This window comes from Equus quagga, chromosome 21, assembly GCF_021613505.1.
Source record: "Equus quagga isolate Etosha38 chromosome 21, UCLA_HA_Equagga_1.0, whole genome shotgun sequence".
Taxonomy (NCBI): Eukaryota; Metazoa; Chordata; class Mammalia; order Perissodactyla; family Equidae; genus Equus; species Equus quagga.
The window spans coordinates 28,040,575-28,057,543 of NC_060287.1; the positions used below are offsets into that span (position 1 = coordinate 28,040,575).

Sequence of the window (16,969 nt, forward strand, 5' to 3'; positions counted from 1 at the left end):
CCCACGTGGCTCCTCGGCCCCGCCCCCGGCCGTTCCCGGCAACTGGCGTCGCGAGGCCTCCGGTAGGGAGGGGGGCGCTGAGCGCGCGGGCGGCGATTGGTTCCAGACCAGGGTGGGCGGGGCGCGTAAGCCGCTGGGGGGAGGGGACTAAGTGCGCGGGCGGTGATTGGTTCCAGGCCAGGGTGGGCGGGGCGCGGGGACTCGGCTGATAAAAAGTGAGTGGCGCGCCCGCTGCGCCTTGCGTCGGCGTCTTCTGCTGCGTCTGTGGTCCCTTCGGATCTCGGAGCAGAGCGCGACCCCCGAGTCATGGCGCTGAAGGCCGTGTGCGTGCTGAAGGGCGACGGCCCGGTGCACGGCGTCATCCACTTCGAGCAGCAGCAGGCAAGGGCTGGGCCGCGCCCGCGCACCTGTGCTCCTGAGGCCCGGCCAGGCCCCGGGCCGCCCTCGCCACGCCCCCGCCGCGCCGGGCCGGCGGGTCCGAGCCACCCAGGGCCTGTGGCCCGGAGGCTATGCGGCGCCCCCGCGCGCGGCCGCGGGTGCTGAGTCACCAGGCGGGCCCGGCGGCCGCGTGCGTGGCGAGGCCTGGGCGGGGTGCGGGCAGGAAAGGCCTGGGCGGGGGTGTGGGAGGAAACACCCAGCGGGTCCCGTGGGTGCCAAGAGCCGCGGCCGGGGAGGGAGGAGAGAGCGCGCACGAGGAGAGCTGCTGGCGTCAGGGCCTCCTCGCCCGCCGCCTCGGCGTCTGCAGGCCAAGGCGGAGACCCTTCCTTGCAGGGTCATTTTCTGGGTCTCGAGGATCCTGTGCGCTCCGAGTTGCGCAGTCCGAGGCCCGGCCCGGCCAGGAGATCCTGGAGTGGCGGGGCGGGGTGGGGGAGGGGCCGGGACTCCGGGACGCCGGGAGGTCGTCGCATCCGTTATCCTTTTGGGGTTTGCTTTCCGACTTGGGCTCCCTAGGTTAGGGATCTGCAAACTCCGGCCCGCGGGCCTGTGCCTTCCCAGGGCTGATGTTTGTGCAGCCCTCGAGCTAAGAGTGGTTTTTATCTATTTGTGTTTAAAGGGTCGTGAAAAACAGGAATATGCGACAGAGACCGTATGTGGCCCTTTACAGAAAGGTTTGCTGACCTCTGCTCTGGGTCATGTTCAGGCTGTAAGGGCAAAGAAGATGACCCTGGGCAAAGCTCCTTTTCCTCCTCCAGCGCTCCAAAAGTCAGATCTAAGCAACTCCCTTGCTGGAGGTTTTCCAGAGCAGCGACTTTTAACTCTGGGTGTCCAGGAGACTCATATGGGGAGCTTTAAAAAAATGCAGATACCGGGGCCCAACTCGAGATCAGTTATATAAAAATCTGTCAGGGTGCAGCCTGAGCATTGCTATTTTTTACGTTTCCAAGGTGGTTCCAGTGTGCACCGTGGGTTGAGAATTTCTGTAGATAGTGGGTGTGGTTTGGGAGATGGAAGTAAGGACACCTGGACCGTTGTTTACATTGCATGGAATTGTCACTTAACTGTTCTTGGAGTCGTTTGACCCAATTCTCTGTGAAGCGACTTTGAAATTGCTCTCCAATAGGCCCGTTACTGATGTCGTCGAAGACAAACTTCTGAACAAATCTCGTAAAATAAAATATGCAGAAATACTCATTATTGATAATATTGCAAGACACAGGTGTGTAAGGAAGGTGGTTGTGATAAGAGTGTTCCCCAAATCTTAGTGAGGTTACTACCTGGTGGGAGATGATGTTGTACTTGGCTTCTTAATCGTGACAATATTTAATACATGAATGAGATGTAGGCTTTGAAGAGGTTTACAGAAATGCGAGAGGACAGGAGAAATAATCTAGGGAAGTGTCCATCTATGAAATTTATGTGAAGGAGAACTTAAACTCTAGCTTAATTTTTTCTTTATGAGGTTTCCACATTTTCTGGAAAAGGCTTTTTGGCATTTGACTAAATTTTGCTGTTTTCCTTTGCCATACTTTCTTCTGTCCTCCTCTCTCCTCCCCACATAATTCCCGGATACTAGAGCCTCAGGGATCCCTTCCCTCTGGCCAGTGAGAAATGGCGCTGCATTCAGAAGCCAAGATGTGAGGCCATTCGTGACCCAGGTTCCCTTAGCTTTTCCACCGTCCCTGAGCCACTTGTGTGGCTGGCGCCCTCTTAAGTTCCAAACTTCATTTTCATGCTGCTGTTTGTACGGAATGAAGACCCTTGAGAGTTAAGCATCACAGCTCCACAGATAGGCAGATATACTAAACTGGCAGTAAACTGTGTTTGTTTGGCCTATTGAGTGTTTAAAATTTTGAATTCGTTTCCAGTCCTCCACCCTCCTCCCCCAATTTTTAAAACTCAGAAATTTTTGCCAATAAGTCCAAAGTCTTAGCTTCTCTTGAAAAATTTGGAGATCTGTCCAGACTGAGCCTTCATTAGCCCAGGGCAACACGGGGCATGGGCTAGTTGACATTCCTTCTTGCGTCCCTGACCTGTTTGACTCATTTGAGGTAAGAGCCTGGCCCTGTAGGGTTGTACCCAGGTGGCTTCCTGCTGAAATACGTGTGCTCTGTGTGTCACCCGTTCACTGGCGGCTTAACACAACCTGTCCTCTTGGCCATTCTGGGCTTTGATGACACAGTGTGTTTTGGGGGGTAACATTCCACATTTGAGTTTTTCCAAAATTAAAAGTTGTCCTTAGAAGAATCGAAGTATATCTCTTCTCAAAAAGAAAAGCAAAAAAGGGCAGCAGTTGCCACATGACTTCCTTTGAGTGGTGGTATTTATCCAGTGGGAAGTCAGGTCTTCCAGGTTAGCACCTCTTGTAACTGTTGGCCCTGGCTGTTTAAAAGCAAACACACCATCCCGTGTGTTACTGTGTGGTGTTGATGCTGTGCATATTTTATTCTACTCCTAGGATCTCTGCCTGGCTGTCACAGTAGCTGCCTTGATTTCTGTGTGCAGCCACGCGGTACCGTTACCCGTCACCATTGCTTGAATGGCGGTACCTGTGTTTTTTCTTCTGCTCTGGTGTTTTTATTGTCCTTGCTTTTTGGTCTCAGTAGTTAGACTGGGAAGGTTATCTAGATTTCAGTGCCTAAAAACACTTGAGAAACAGTACCTCTGTTTAGACCAGAGCCAGTCCCGCAGGGGCGGTGGGATAGGATATTTTCTGGCTATGAAGCAAAAATATCTATGCTGGAAACTGGAGATCACCCCTCTTTGTGGAGAATGCAGAGCAGGGATCCTCGGTAGCCAGTTGGACATTTCCGGGGGGGCCTTTTTCTTTCTTCTTTTTTAGGGCAAATGTGTATGTTTGCCTTATGGAAGAGTGCATGAAGAAAGCAAGATGCTAAAGTGGATGATGTGCTAACATCTGGGTTAAAAAGTTTGCTGTGTACACGTAGACTCACCATGTCGAGTATAACCGACTCAGAAGTATTTACAGGAAGAACCAGCGCGCGCTCAACTGCGTTTGAATGAGCGGTCAGCAGCTTGCGGGAGGGTCACTGCTGGGACGCTGCAGGCCCGGAGTGTGACTCAGCTCTTTTTTAACTCCCAAGGCCATGTTCTTTCCACTTTTCTGGGACTGGTGGAGATCATTCAGCACTTGCTCTCTCAAACTTGTTGCGCTTTTCTTTGAATAAAGGAAGGTGGGCCCGTCGTTCTGAAGGGATTCATTGAAGGATTAACCAAAGGCGATCACGGATTCCACGTCCACGAGTTTGGAGATAATACACAAGGTGGGTGCTGGGCTCCTCTAGTGGCCCACACGGTTTAACCTAGTAGATAAACGGGACCGAGTAGAATTACCCCTAGACATTTAAAAAAAAAGTCAAGTCAGTATGACTGCTAAGGTCAGCCTTAGGGAGATAGCCACAAAACTGGTTTTTGACTCTTGAGTGTGGAAAGGAGGGGGAAAGTGTTGATGTTTTTTTCATGATTATGGCTTGATTATATAAGTCTCAGGTGTTTTTCAAGAAAACAAAAAATTCCGCTCCTTTCGTATCCTCTGCAGGGATCTCAGTGTTGGTGAGCTGGGGTTGGGGTGGGTGCTTCACGCGCAAGGTGCGTTTATCTGCATCACCCTGTAAGAATAGCTCCAGGCCTCCGAACCAGAGCCTGAGGGTGACAGACGTAAGATACCAACCGAAGATGGAGTGTCAGCTGTTGATGCTTTGGACTGACTTTCATTTTCTCCGTGTGGCCAGTTAACAAAAGTTTAAGGATTAAATTGCACTTAGTGATCTTTTGCCACATTTGGGTTATCTGAACTTAATGTTTACACTTTTTATGATGAGAACTGGACTTGTTTTGCTGGCACTTTGTTTATTGTTCCATAATTTGGTTCCTGTAAATAGTGATCTCATGTCCAGATTTGATCCATTTCAGTAATTATGAAATTCTCAAGTTGCTTCTTGGTTTATTGCTTCTGCTTTGGGAGGCACTTGCCCTGTGGCTTTGAGACTCTGCTACTTCCTGGGTGGGGTGGACCTGGGGGCCGAGGGGATAGATGGCAGGTGCAAACAATGGGAACTTCCCGTCAGCCTCTGAGTGGAGAAAGCCATGTCATGAAAGAACCTCCTGCTCTTGGTGGCTGTGTTCTGTGTGAATGGCATTCCCTGGCACACAGGAGTGCCGTTTTTACAGAACACAGTCTGAACGCCGCCCCCTGGGGTTGTGTGAGGCCACAGCCCTTGGACATAAGGTGCATTCTATATTCTGCATGCACCAAGTAAAGGCCACGGACAGGAGAGCTGCTTGGGTGTAATGTATTGCTGGGGAGGTAAGTTTTTTATAGTTAAGGTATGGTACCTTTTAATGACCTAGGGTCATAATCATGGGATTTTAACAATAGAAGAACCATTGAAGATCAAGTCTCAGCCCTCTTATTGTACAGGGCAGTGAGGAAACCGAACCCATAGCAGGGTGTTAACTTTACCAGTGTCACGCAGGCATTAGAACTTGTGTCTCCCATCTGCCCGTTTTGTTGAAGGTGTTGCATCCTGTTTTTATTAGCCTAGAAGTCATGGTGTGGGTCAGTACTTTATCCATTTGAGGTTTTCTCAATGACCAGTTTCTTTTTAGAATTTTGGAATTTTGATCCATAATTTGGCTACTTTTTTTTGGTAAATAGGCTGTACCACTGCTGGTGCTCACTTTAATCCTCTGTCGAAAAAACACGGTGGACCAAAGGACGAAGAGAGGTGAGTGACAGAATGCTGAACTCGTATTGAAATAATGGTTGTGGCTTTTTGGGGTCGATATGTGTATACTCTTTGCAATTGCACGCTATGATAACTGAGTGGTTTCCCCCTCCTCTGCTCTTGCGTTTGTTGCCCCCCCATGTCAGCCCCTGGCCCCAAGTGCTAGAATGGCTTCCTCCCTGGGCTGAGGAATTGACAAATGGGGACACTTAAAACGATTTGGTTTTGTAGCATTTATTGAATATAGAACTAATACAGATGCCAAAGGGAACTAATACAGGAAGTGTCATGAATAACAGTACTGTCAACCACTAGCAAATCATTATGGTGAAACCTAGGAAGCTTTGTAGATAAAAATTTGATATTGAAACTTCAGTGAGACTCCATTTGTATGTGTTTATTTTCTGAGAGCCTTTCAGGAAGACAATAAATTTAATAAGCACAAGGATTAGTTTATGTTTATAACAGAGGCCTAGGGGCATAGCTTTCTTAGCCATGCCAGAGTTAACCGGCAGAACTCAGTAACTAAGAATTTTACCCTTTGGTACTTTACCTCTGAAATTGAGGTGCGCCCTCATCCCACACCTCTTCCCAGAGCATTAGTTTGTAGACTTGAAGCCTTGTTTGAAGAATGTCTAGTTGCTTGTTTTTAAATTTGTATGTTTCCAAAATTTCGGTAATCTGGAAAAGTGGGTCCTGTTTGCTATTTACCATATCCACCTCTTAGTCCACCCTCATGTATCTGTCTGACTCAGTCAGTTTTTAATACCGCTCCTGAACTATCCTGATGGTAGGTTAAATGGAAATCAGTCCTAATCTCTCTCATGCTTTGTCACTGTTAGGCATGTTGGAGACCTGGGCAATGTGACTGCTGATGAAAATGGTAAGGCTGATGTGGATATGAAAGATTCTGTGATCTCGCTCTCGGGAAAGCATTCCATCATTGGCCGCACAATGGTGGTAAGTTTTCTTATAACCAGGATATGCGTAAAGCTCCTCCTAAGCCACAGTCATAGATCTTTTCATGATTATTAATCCTGGTTTGTAAGGATCCAGACAAATTGTACCTTTAGTTCAGATTAGGAAAGTTATTTTCTTGGATGATTACAATGAAGATGTATTAATGATCTAGGTCAGTTAAGAACACCTTTCTGCTAAGATGCGGTCATAAAGTAGATCACATTTGATCATAGGAGATTTATATTACGGAAACAGTAGTCTGTAGTTTTAAAATGGCCAGATTTTCTTGCCACAGTTGGTTTTCCCCGTTGTAGTTAAACAGAACACTTTGTGGAGTCTAAAATCTGGGGCGGACCGCGACATTAATACTCCTTCACGTTGGCAGGTTATCATCACTTTTTAACACGTGGGAAGTGGTTGCTCCAAGTGACCCCTGGGAGCTGCGTCTGGTCCACGCAGAGCAGCACGTAGTGTAGGCTCTTGCCTACCCCAGAGGATAGTTAATGTTCACTAGCCTTTCAGTTGACCCTGTGTCCTTACAACTTTGTCAGTGCTTGATAAGCAAAATTTAAAATACTGTTGTTTAAATAGTTCAGTAGTTTTAGGATTTACCTCTTACTTAGAGGCCTGTTGTTCATTAGGCACGATTTTGATGGATGTTTTTTGGTTCACCTTCCCTTTCCTTTTTTCCAAAGCAATTTGTACTGTGAAAGAATGCTGACTATAACTGAGGTTACTAAAATTTCTCACGGAGGATTAAGACCAGCATGTGGTGGCTGTGTGATGTTGTTTGGGTTTTTAGTATTTCATTTAGAGAAAGCAACACTTACCTAGTATGAAAAGGTAACTTATGTCTGCATCATCAAGAAAAAGCTTTAAGTAGTTTCTACTTTTTACTACTAGATTAAATATTAGTACATTTCCCTACAAGTAGGACTATTTTAACGTTTTTTTAAAATATTAAATGGTTCTTAAGTCTTTTGGGTATTGTTGACAAGCGGTGGTAATTACTTAATAGCCCTAACTTCTATGTTTTTAAAATTTCTTAAAGGTCCACGAGAAACAAGATGACCTGGGCAAAGGTGGAAACGAAGAAAGTACAAAGACGGGGAACGCTGGCAGTCGTCTGGCTTGTGGTGTGATTGGGATCGCTCAGTAAACATTCCCCGTGTCATGGTCTGAGTCCTAGTAACTCATCTGTTATCTTGCTAGTTGTAGAAATTTAACTTGATAAACATTAAACGCTGTAACCTTAAAAGTGTAATTTGTGTGACTTTTTTTTAATTGCTTTAAGTACCTGTAATGACAACTGATTTATGATCAGTTGGATGATTTGTATAATTTTATAAAACTCATTCAATTAAAATGTCCGTTTCTATCTCTCTATTTTGCCAGACTTAATCATAGATGAGTATTAAACTTAAGAGAATTTCTTCAGTTCTCGTTCAGGTCTACAATAAACAAGTAGCCTATATGGCACTGTATCTTGAACCTAGTGAAGTATCTAAATTGAAATTCCAAATTAGCTTGATCCCTCAGACACAGAGCTTAAACAGGTAGAGTAGCATGTTGACAGGTATTGACTATTTCATAGAGCTCTCTTTTGAAAATGTTTTAAATTTTAGCAGCTGGTCTTTGGCTAAAGCTAACCTGAAATTTAATCTTTGACAAATAGACTAGCCTGTCACCTTTAGAGAAATGAAGGTAGTTTCCCTGCTTAACCAATACAGCATTTTGATTCAAAAGTATGTAAGTTTATTTTTAAAAGTAAATGTTATGGTCTAAGAGCCCTTTGATAACTTCTAGTGAAACTGAATGGCAAGTTACAGCCTCAGTTAGCTAAGAATAAGATTAATTTACCTACCTGCCAAAATGGCACATTTCTGTAGACTTGTGAACATTTAGTTTATAATAAAAGTAGAGGTTGGCACAGCCTACTTTCAGATTAGCCATTTAAAGGAATAACATTGTAAGATGGAACCAAGGAAATGTTTGATTGTGGGTTCTGGAGGTTTAAAGAGAAGAATTTACACACCCAATTCGTGAATTCAGGTCTTTCTCTTAATGTAAATACTTGTGTGCTCCTGTAAGAGAATGCTTTAAATGAAACGTTAACCTAACTCAGGTTTGACTATGTGCATTACGGTTGTTTATTAATTGAAAGTTGTAGAATATTTTTGATAAGCCAGAAATAAGCTACAGTTCTGATTGATCATAAATATATGATGTACTTTATCAAATGTAGATTACTTAGGAGAGGAAAAGCTAATTCGGAAACAGACAATTTGTAGTGCCTTCAGAGTTTTGAAATTGGTAGTAAAGAACCGTGTGCTCACAACAGGTGGTTAAAACTGCTGTCAGCTGGGTAGAGAATCTAAAAACAGTATTTAACAGATTTCTCTAATGTACAGTTTGGTATGTATGCAGGATAGGACTGAAATACAGGGACTCGCTTGTGACCTTTAAAGCTTCACGTGTAATCGCTACCACTTAGTCTTTTTGGGGTTTTGTCACGTGCAAACACGGTGTTCTCACTACTTTCACTTGGAAGTACAGGGCTGCAAGTCCTTGGAATCTGAACACTAAATAACCAGATGTGTCTTTCTTCCCAGAAGCAGTTTCAGCTACGACTTTAAACTTCTCAGTGGTCCTACAGAAAACTAAGGAAAAGTTTTGTAATTCGAGTCTGCCGATACGAAGCAGGTTTTTCTTATTTCTAAAGATAGATAGAAACACAAGAAAACTGCCCTAGAGAAATTCTGTCCGTCAGATCTTGCTGCAGAGTATACTATTTAAAAACCAAAGTAATACAGCAGCTTCGCCTGGGGATGAGGACACAGAAAAGTTAACTGCTAGAACACTGAAACTTTAAAAATGAAGTGGAGGAAGAAAAAAGCTTCCCCGAGCCTAACTCCTTGGGCTGGGTCCCGGCAGGTCTTTTCCTTGGCACTGGGTAGGCAGCGGGACGAACTGCTTTTCTGTACTAGTTAGGTACAGGTTTGGCTTGGCTTTGGATGTCTTCATGTAGTAGTTCTTGGATAAGCTACAACTATTTTTCCTAGTTAGCCCAACAATTTTAGGCAAAAGAGATAAAGTACTCTGGCAAAACATTAGTCTACCTCTGCCCAGCAGGGGAGATTAGACATTGGTAAAGAAAGGCAACAGGCAAGGCTTATAGGAAACAACAGGTTGCATTTAAGTCCTTAAACATATAAAATAAGACAAAAAGCTTTCAGGTTGCAAATGTTAACCTTGATTTCTTTCACCCTTTTGAAAAACTTAATGGGATGGTAAGAAAAACACCCAACCTTCTAAGTAAGTAATACCCAGGCAATCAGATAATTTATAGTACAAAGTACTGGTAAGATGGGATCCAATTTTCCCTCCAGCAAAATTTCTCTTTACAAATTAATTAGGGCACCATTTACCACAAAGCCAATGGTAAAAAAGAAAACCTTGATTGAACTGCAAAACTAACAAGCTTTTCAATTAACATTAAAACCTTTACCTTATGATTGAAATGCTAAAAATCAAAAGTATTACAGATGAAAGTGTTTGAGAATGACTACATAGATGTCTATTTCCATCAGAATAAGTCTAATTTAGACTCCAATACAGTATTAACAGCTCAAACTTTGATGGTGAACAATCCTTTTCCACCTTAATGCAGTGTAGGAAGAATAGCACACATTAAAGTTTGTTACGAAAATAGAGTTTATTAAAAACATCCCTATTGTTTTTGAGGAGCTTTCACCGTTACCTTGTCTTAAATTAAAAAAAAAAAAAAATAGAGAGCACTTCTAATTACGATTTGTAAACTTTTTAAAGTCAAAACTTTTAAAAAGTTACAGCAAAAAGGGTAATATTTATTCATATTTTCAGTATTTTTTGTTATTTTGTGGCTATTTTTAAATAGAAGGGAAGCAATCAAATTGCTTACAATTCCCCACCAACTACTGTGGGGCTGTGATATAGCAGGAGCAAATATAATACAGCATCTGTACACCTCAAGCTCTACACTCCAGGAAGTGTCACTGTCACATTTTGACAAATTCCAGTCTCTAACGAGGAGCCTCTGCTGCTGAGCCAGAATCCTTCTCGGGTTCAACGGATGAGGTAGCCTCAGCAGGTAACTCTTCAGAAGGTTTTACAACTGCAGACTCAGACTCCCCCTTATCAAGTTCTGAAACAGTGTCTACGTTTCCCACTTGGCTAACGGGAGGTTCAGCGGTTTTGTTACCACCTGCCCTGTCTGTCACCTCAGGCTTTTCCTTTCCTCGGTTTTCTTCCTTCTCTCTACGAGACTCTCTATCTCTAGAATCTCTCTCTCTGTCTCGATGCCCACTAGAGCGTCTATTTCTCTCTTCCAAGTCTCTGTGCCTGTCCCGGTCAGGGCTCCTTCTTCCCCACTCTCTCCTTTCACGATTACTATTATCTCTATCCTCATTACGGTTCCCATACCGTTCCCGGTCATTTTCCACCCTATTTCCGAAAGATCTTCTTCCAAACCTTTCTTGGTCTCTACCTGAATTGAACTGCTGCCTGTTATCATTTCTAAATGGTTGTGGTTGCTGTTGAGTTGGTGGTGGTTGCTGAGCTGGTGGCGGCTGCTGCGGTTGTGGCTGTGGTGGTGGCTGCTGCTGCGGCTGCTGCTGCTGCTGCTGTGGCTGCTGCTGCCTTCCATCTCTGTCTTCAGGACCCCCTGGGCCTGGCCCTGGGCCCCCAAGCCCTGGCATTCCACCAGGCCTAACAAAGGGGCCATGTGGTGGAAAGGGACCTTTCATTCCATGAGGTGGAGGCATTCCAAAGCCCCCTGGTCCTGGTGGTGGACCTCTATGCATCATATGTGGTGGCATGGGACGAGGTGGCATCAAAGGAAATCTCTGTAAATGAGGCGGAGGCATTCCTGGTGGGCGCTGGAGTGGGATCAGGCCAGGGCGGGCACCAAGAAGACCAGTGGATGGTGCCTGGAGCCCAATTACAGGACCAGGTGCAACTCCTTGAGTACCTAAAAGGCAATAAAAATAAAAATGTAATAAATAAAATAACATAGAAGATGGCATTCTATTTTCAACTACTTCCTGTGAAGCTTGAAGCAAAATGCAATTAAATCCAGAATCTTCAAATTTCATCTTGTTTGCCAGTCTACCTGTCAGAAACTCAATGTGAGGGCCCAGTAACAACCCAGGGCAAGCAGTCTTAAAGATATATATATAAAGATATGTATTACTAGTACATGTATATTAGTATCTAATATAGGTGGAGGTTGAGATAAGCTGGCAAAGGAAATTGTAACATACCAACTTTTAGAAAGAGTATGTCAAAATCTCCTTATACAGCTTTCATTAGTAGCAGTTTTACCACTCAGAAAACTTAGAAACACACTGAGAAACAACTTGCTAAAGTCCTAATGAGATAAAGGACTGAACTATTCCAGCCAACTGAAGGTTATTTCAGGTGTACTCCAGGAAAGACTGACACTCTAAGTCTTGGTTCAACTTATTACTAGGAGAAAATGGGGTCACTGACCCAGAAAATGCAGTAAAGGAGGTCTCTTTGATTCAATGTCATTAAAATACCTCATGTAGTTATTATGCAGTAAACATTACTTAAACACTAATGCTTATAAAATAAAGATCCATATAGAAAAGTAGAATTTATTTTCACAGGTCCCTTTCCAAAGCACAGCATAATGTGTAAACTGCTAGGCTGAAATGACCGAACAATGTGGAAGGTTCAGCCATTCACCTTCTATTCATTCTCCCAAAGGTGGCAAGTGCTGCTGAAAGAAACAATGACTTACTGGTTTTATTTCCCATTTACAGGAGGGTTTACTCATGTTTTGGTGTAAGAGTCATACAAATTCAACAACGCGTCGTTTACAATGATACGAGAAAGAAGGATTTCTGTTTTGGTTCACCACTTGAGTAACGGAAAGGTATCGTCGTATCTCTCATTTTATTTCTCTGTAAATACAAGCATCACAAGGCAGATACTATAACCAATAGGAGTTACTCTGATGGAGAATGTTCCAGGTTTTGTCAGAATATGCTATTTATGCATGTACTGCCGAAACGTCTTTGAGCAAGTGGGGTCATGACTATCAACTGGAAATGGTAAGAAAAAGGCTTGTGTGACACTCAGAAAAACAATCCGAGAGCAAACCCAGTACTTCAATACTAACTAATTTCATCCCCCACCCCCAACGTTCTGTTTATAGCTTGAATCACTTCCTCCCACTTGCTTTAGCAAACATTTAACAAGTCCTGTTTGCTCCCAGAGTTTCTGTACAAATACTAATAAGATAAATAAGAATTTCTACTTCAGTTTTTGCTCCTTACAACATGTGGTTGAATACTATTCTGTCAGATTTAAGCAATACATAGAGTGAACCTGAAAATGTATATATACCAGTTTATAACTCTTAACATGAAGACTCATCAGCTTTAGTATTTAAACAAAATACCTTCTTTATTTTTTAATTTAATTTTATTTTTTGAGGAAGACTGGCCCTGAGCTAATATCCATACCCATCTTCCTCTACTTTATATGTGGGACGCCTACCACAGCATGGCTTGCCAAGCAGTGCCATGTCTGCACCCGGGATCCGAACCGGTGAACCCCGGGCCGCCAAAGTGGAATGTGCACACTCAACCGCTGCACTACCGGGCTGGCCCCAAAATACCTTCTTTTAAATGCTTAAAGAGACATATTATGTTTGGTGAAATAGCATCTTACATAGGAATGACCCTGGACATGTGCTTCAGAAATGGGGATGATAATATCTGCCTCTGTTGAGATTAAATGGGATAAAATGAACAAGAGCTCAGAGTCTGGCACACAGTTAAGGGCTGACACCATTACGCCACACACCTATTTTGTCACGTGCTAAATATCCTAACACTAAATATTTGACTTGGCAAAAACACACACAACTCTCTGTCATTTCTCATCATGAAGACTGTATGAAGCCCTCTGCTGCCCGGATACCTACCACAGTTTAAGGTCCAGCACTTCGAGGGTTGGGAAAAACGCCAATACACTGAGCTTCCTGTCAGGTCTGAAGCTGAGAAATGCTAATTCCCACAGGGAAAAGCCAGAAATTATGACACGAACGAATGAGGCCAAGACCTCATCCCTTCAAAGACTCTTCAGTGTCCTCAGGACAATCTCAGACAATGAACATACACAGAACCACCACCTATTAGACCATCTCCCAGACTGAAATAACATTCAGTGGCAAACTGGAGCATTCTTCCTATCATTTTGTGAGCATTTATTGAGTATATACCATACAGTGGGACAACAAAAGCACCTAAGATATCTTTTCTCACTTTTTAAAGGAATAGCACAGTCCCAACATCTATGGACTTTAACTGAAAGCACACATCATAAACTCTATGTGTACAGCCTCTTTTAATAGAGGTATCATATGTGGAAGCACTTAAACAAATCCAACTTTACTTTCCCACCGGCTTTTACTGAAGGACGAAAACGACCCATGTTTACTGTTACAGGGGTCAGTGTAGCACACTCGAGCATTCAAGTACCTATCTATAATCTATAGGCTCAAGAGGCCATTGGCAAATTCTTAAATAACACTAGAAAAATGGGGAAGGGGTCTAAAGCGTCTTAATATAACAAGAAAATTAAGTTCAGATGAGCCTTTAGGAGGACATGGTGATTCTTGCAGGGCAATGGGAAAGTCCTATTCCTGATTTCCCCACGATGACTGGCTTCCTCAACTACCGATCTGACAGTGGCCAAAGGATGCAAGGCCACCTCCACCTTGTACACAGAAGATAAAATGGGCAATGATTCTTTATAAAATATAAACCGGCCGTCTCTAGGAACACATCACTAAGTCCTTTCTTGCGTGCGTTTGAGGATGTATGCAGATTGATGCGGCAGGGGTAACATTTACAGTCATTTACACCTTCTATAAAGCACAGTATTTCTTATTAAAAACTGCCTAATCCATCTATTCCACATATGTGGATATTTGTATTTGGGATTTGCTTAAGATATTATATACTCAAACCCCTTTCCTCATCTGTAAATAAGTAGACCTCCTATCAATTCTTTACGGACCAAAATGTTTTAGAGATTCCTGATAGAATATTCCCATAGTCCCAAATGTTGGCCTTCAGACCACAGAAGTGGTGAAATTATGATTTTTTTTGTGCTTTGTAAAAGTTATTTTTTTCTGCAGTGAACATGTACTGCTTTTATAGGAAGTTATATTTAATTAAAAATTTATCAAATGGCACAAGCCCTTGATAGGCATGATAGCTGAATTTCATTTCTATTTTTATTAGGAAAGCTGAGATTATGCATATACCAACAGGATATATAGTGAGTTACCAAGGTCTAAAGGGCATTCAAAGCAATTATTTACTTTATCTGGAAGTATGATGTACAATACCACTGACAGGTTTTCTAGAGTTATAATCTTAAAAGAAAATTCATTCACACATGTATCGAACATGTAAGCTTTACATTATTAACTCAATGTGCTGGGGATATAAAGATAAATAAAACATAGCCATTTCCTTCAAATAGGACATAGCCTAGTAGAAACAGACAAGTGTCAACTGCGGTAGGAGACAGCACAAGCTAGTATGGTGACAAAGGTGGGACTGATAAAGTTGGTGTGTGTGAATCTGAATGCGAGTCTCAGGGAATGTTGGAATTGGGTCTCAAAGGAAAGGAAGAACAATCAAGGGAACTAGGAAGAAGGAAGAACAATACTGTTTGAGAGCAGCAGCTTTTGAAAAGGCTTATTGACAAGGTGAAGAAGCAAAGCGTGTTGTTCTCAGAACTGCGATAGAGTATCTTTTGATGAAACTAAGGAGAGAGAAGATGAGGTTTATTATTAAAGCAGCAAGAAAGAATTTCTGTAAATACAAATTATTATTAAAAAAAAAAAAAGATGAGGTGTATGAGACTGAGCAGATGGGGCAATTCAGAGGTCTTGGGTGCCGTGAGAAGGAACCTTGACTTAGACCTAGAGTGACGGGGAAACTACCGAGGAATGTTTAGCAAAGATGACCCTATATTCATTTTTGAAAGATCCTTCTAGCAAATAGTGTACAGGAAAGCAAGGAAGGGGAGGACACCAGAGAGTAGTTAGGCTCTTATTCCAAGAATACAGGGGACAGAGGTGAGAGACTGACCCGAGACAGAGGTGCTAGAGATGAGAACCAGACTGAAGACATTTAGTGGGCAGGACTGACAGATTTAAGAGATGAAGGAACATAGCTCTTTGCTTTGGATGCCTGCGTGGATGGAGGCATTAAAGCAATGCAGGAATTTTGGAAGAAAAGCAATTTTTGGAGACAGATAAATTGCACATGGTAATACCGAGAATTGGAGGGGACTGGGCTACATCTGGTAGAAATGTGAAGAAATTGATTACATGTATACCGAGAGCTCATAAGAGAAGAGTCACGATGTTAACCCACCCAGAACATCGGTGAAACAAAAAAGGGAAGCGTTCAGACCCAGGGAACCATCATATTAGATAGAAAACTCCAAATTTTCTAATATAACAAGATTTTAAGGCAGACCAAAAAAGTAACACCCCCAAATGTCTCTGTTCAAATTCGAGAAGTATAAGAAATACAGTGGAGTTTAATTCAAAATAACAAGACTTAACTGTGGATATTTCCTATGAGGTGGCAAAAAATGGCTTGTTTCACAATAAAAACAAATAAAAGTCAAGATTAAAGGGGAGGAACCATTGCCATTTATAGCAAAGCTGTTTGCGATTATGTGAAATAAAGAACAGATATGTTTAAGGGTTAAAGGGGTGGTGAAGGGGGAAGAAGGTTGGACCGTGAAATCTCAGAAGGTAAATAAGGGACAGGGAAGGTACATAAATGAGTAGGGTGGCTTTCTGCCATGGACTACAGTGTGTACAGCCAGTGAGACAGACAGAAAGTTACTAAGGGTTTGAATTTAAATACTTTGGGAGTGATCAACTGCATCAAGTTAGTTGGACACTTTCACAGGAAATGTAAATCTAAGTGAATCTTTCAAGAAAAGCAAGGAGTTGCTATGTGAAAAAGGGGAGGGGTAGTAGGAGGGAGGGCAGAGGAACATCTGAAAAGGCAAGTTAGTAGAAAGACAACTCCACGTCGTCGTCAATAATTGTCTTCATTCTACCACAGCCACTGCCTCTAGGAAGCCCTGGACCTTTCATTACAAATAACTTTCACTTCTGAATCCTCATCTTCAAGTACCCCACTCTCTGACCCCCTCCCTGGAGCAATCTTCGATCCCACTAGGGGCATGTCCCCAGTGTCCTTCATGGCTACTTTCCTCCTTACCTGCCTTGGAGTCCGTGGTTCTCCCCTCACCACAGTTGGCTGGAAAACCCTCAATGCTGGTTTCAAATACAACTCTTCTACTGAATCTGCACCTGAACAGACCACCGGCTGTCCCATCTGCAGCATGCCGACTGGTCTCATTTTAAAGTTTTAACTACAACCACAAGTGCTCCCTTTAATTCTGGCCAGCAATTCTAATTTTCCTAGTCAATTCACATTCTCATGTTCCTACGATCTATTTCACATGTGCAGTTTCTCCTCGATCCTGTCTACTCTCGGTTTGTTTTACGACAACTTCAGTGAGATCAAATTCTCATAGTCTATAATTCACCCGCACAGTGTACACTTCAATGGTTTTAGTATATTCGGAGTTGGGCAACCATCACAATCAACTTTAGAACATTTTCATCACCTCAAAAAGAAACCTCATATCCATTAATCATCACTGCCCTTTCCCCCCCAAATCCCCCCAACCCCCAGGTAACCATATAT

At 43.0% G+C, this 16,969-nt stretch overlaps 2 protein-coding genes across 3 annotated transcripts in view; one reads left to right on the forward strand and one right to left on the reverse strand.

The window, feature by feature from the left end:
- Nucleotides 1-216: 216 nt before the first annotated feature.
- On the forward strand, nucleotides 217-7,410 carry LOC124231516 (superoxide dismutase [Cu-Zn]). Its single transcript, XM_046648326.1, has 5 exons — nucleotides 217-381; nucleotides 3,629-3,722; nucleotides 5,117-5,186; nucleotides 6,029-6,146; nucleotides 7,198-7,410. Exons 1-5 carry the CDS (start codon nucleotides 307-309, stop codon nucleotides 7,303-7,305), a joined length of 465 nt encoding a protein of 154 aa, XP_046504282.1. The 5' UTR covers nucleotides 217-306; the 3' UTR covers nucleotides 7,306-7,410.
- Nucleotides 7,411-9,764: 2,354 nt separating this feature from the next.
- Nucleotides 9,765-16,969, reverse strand: part of LOC124231440 (SR-related and CTD-associated factor 4) — a 58,181-nt gene continuing 50,976 nt past the window's right edge. For both annotated transcript variants that reach the window (XM_046648244.1, XM_046648243.1), the window contains exon 20: nucleotides 9,765-11,154. In XM_046648244.1, the coding sequence (XP_046504200.1) occupies nucleotides 10,208-11,154 (947 nt within the window). In that variant the 3' untranslated portion in view covers nucleotides 9,765-10,207. The remainder of the gene's footprint in view (nucleotides 11,155-16,969) is intronic.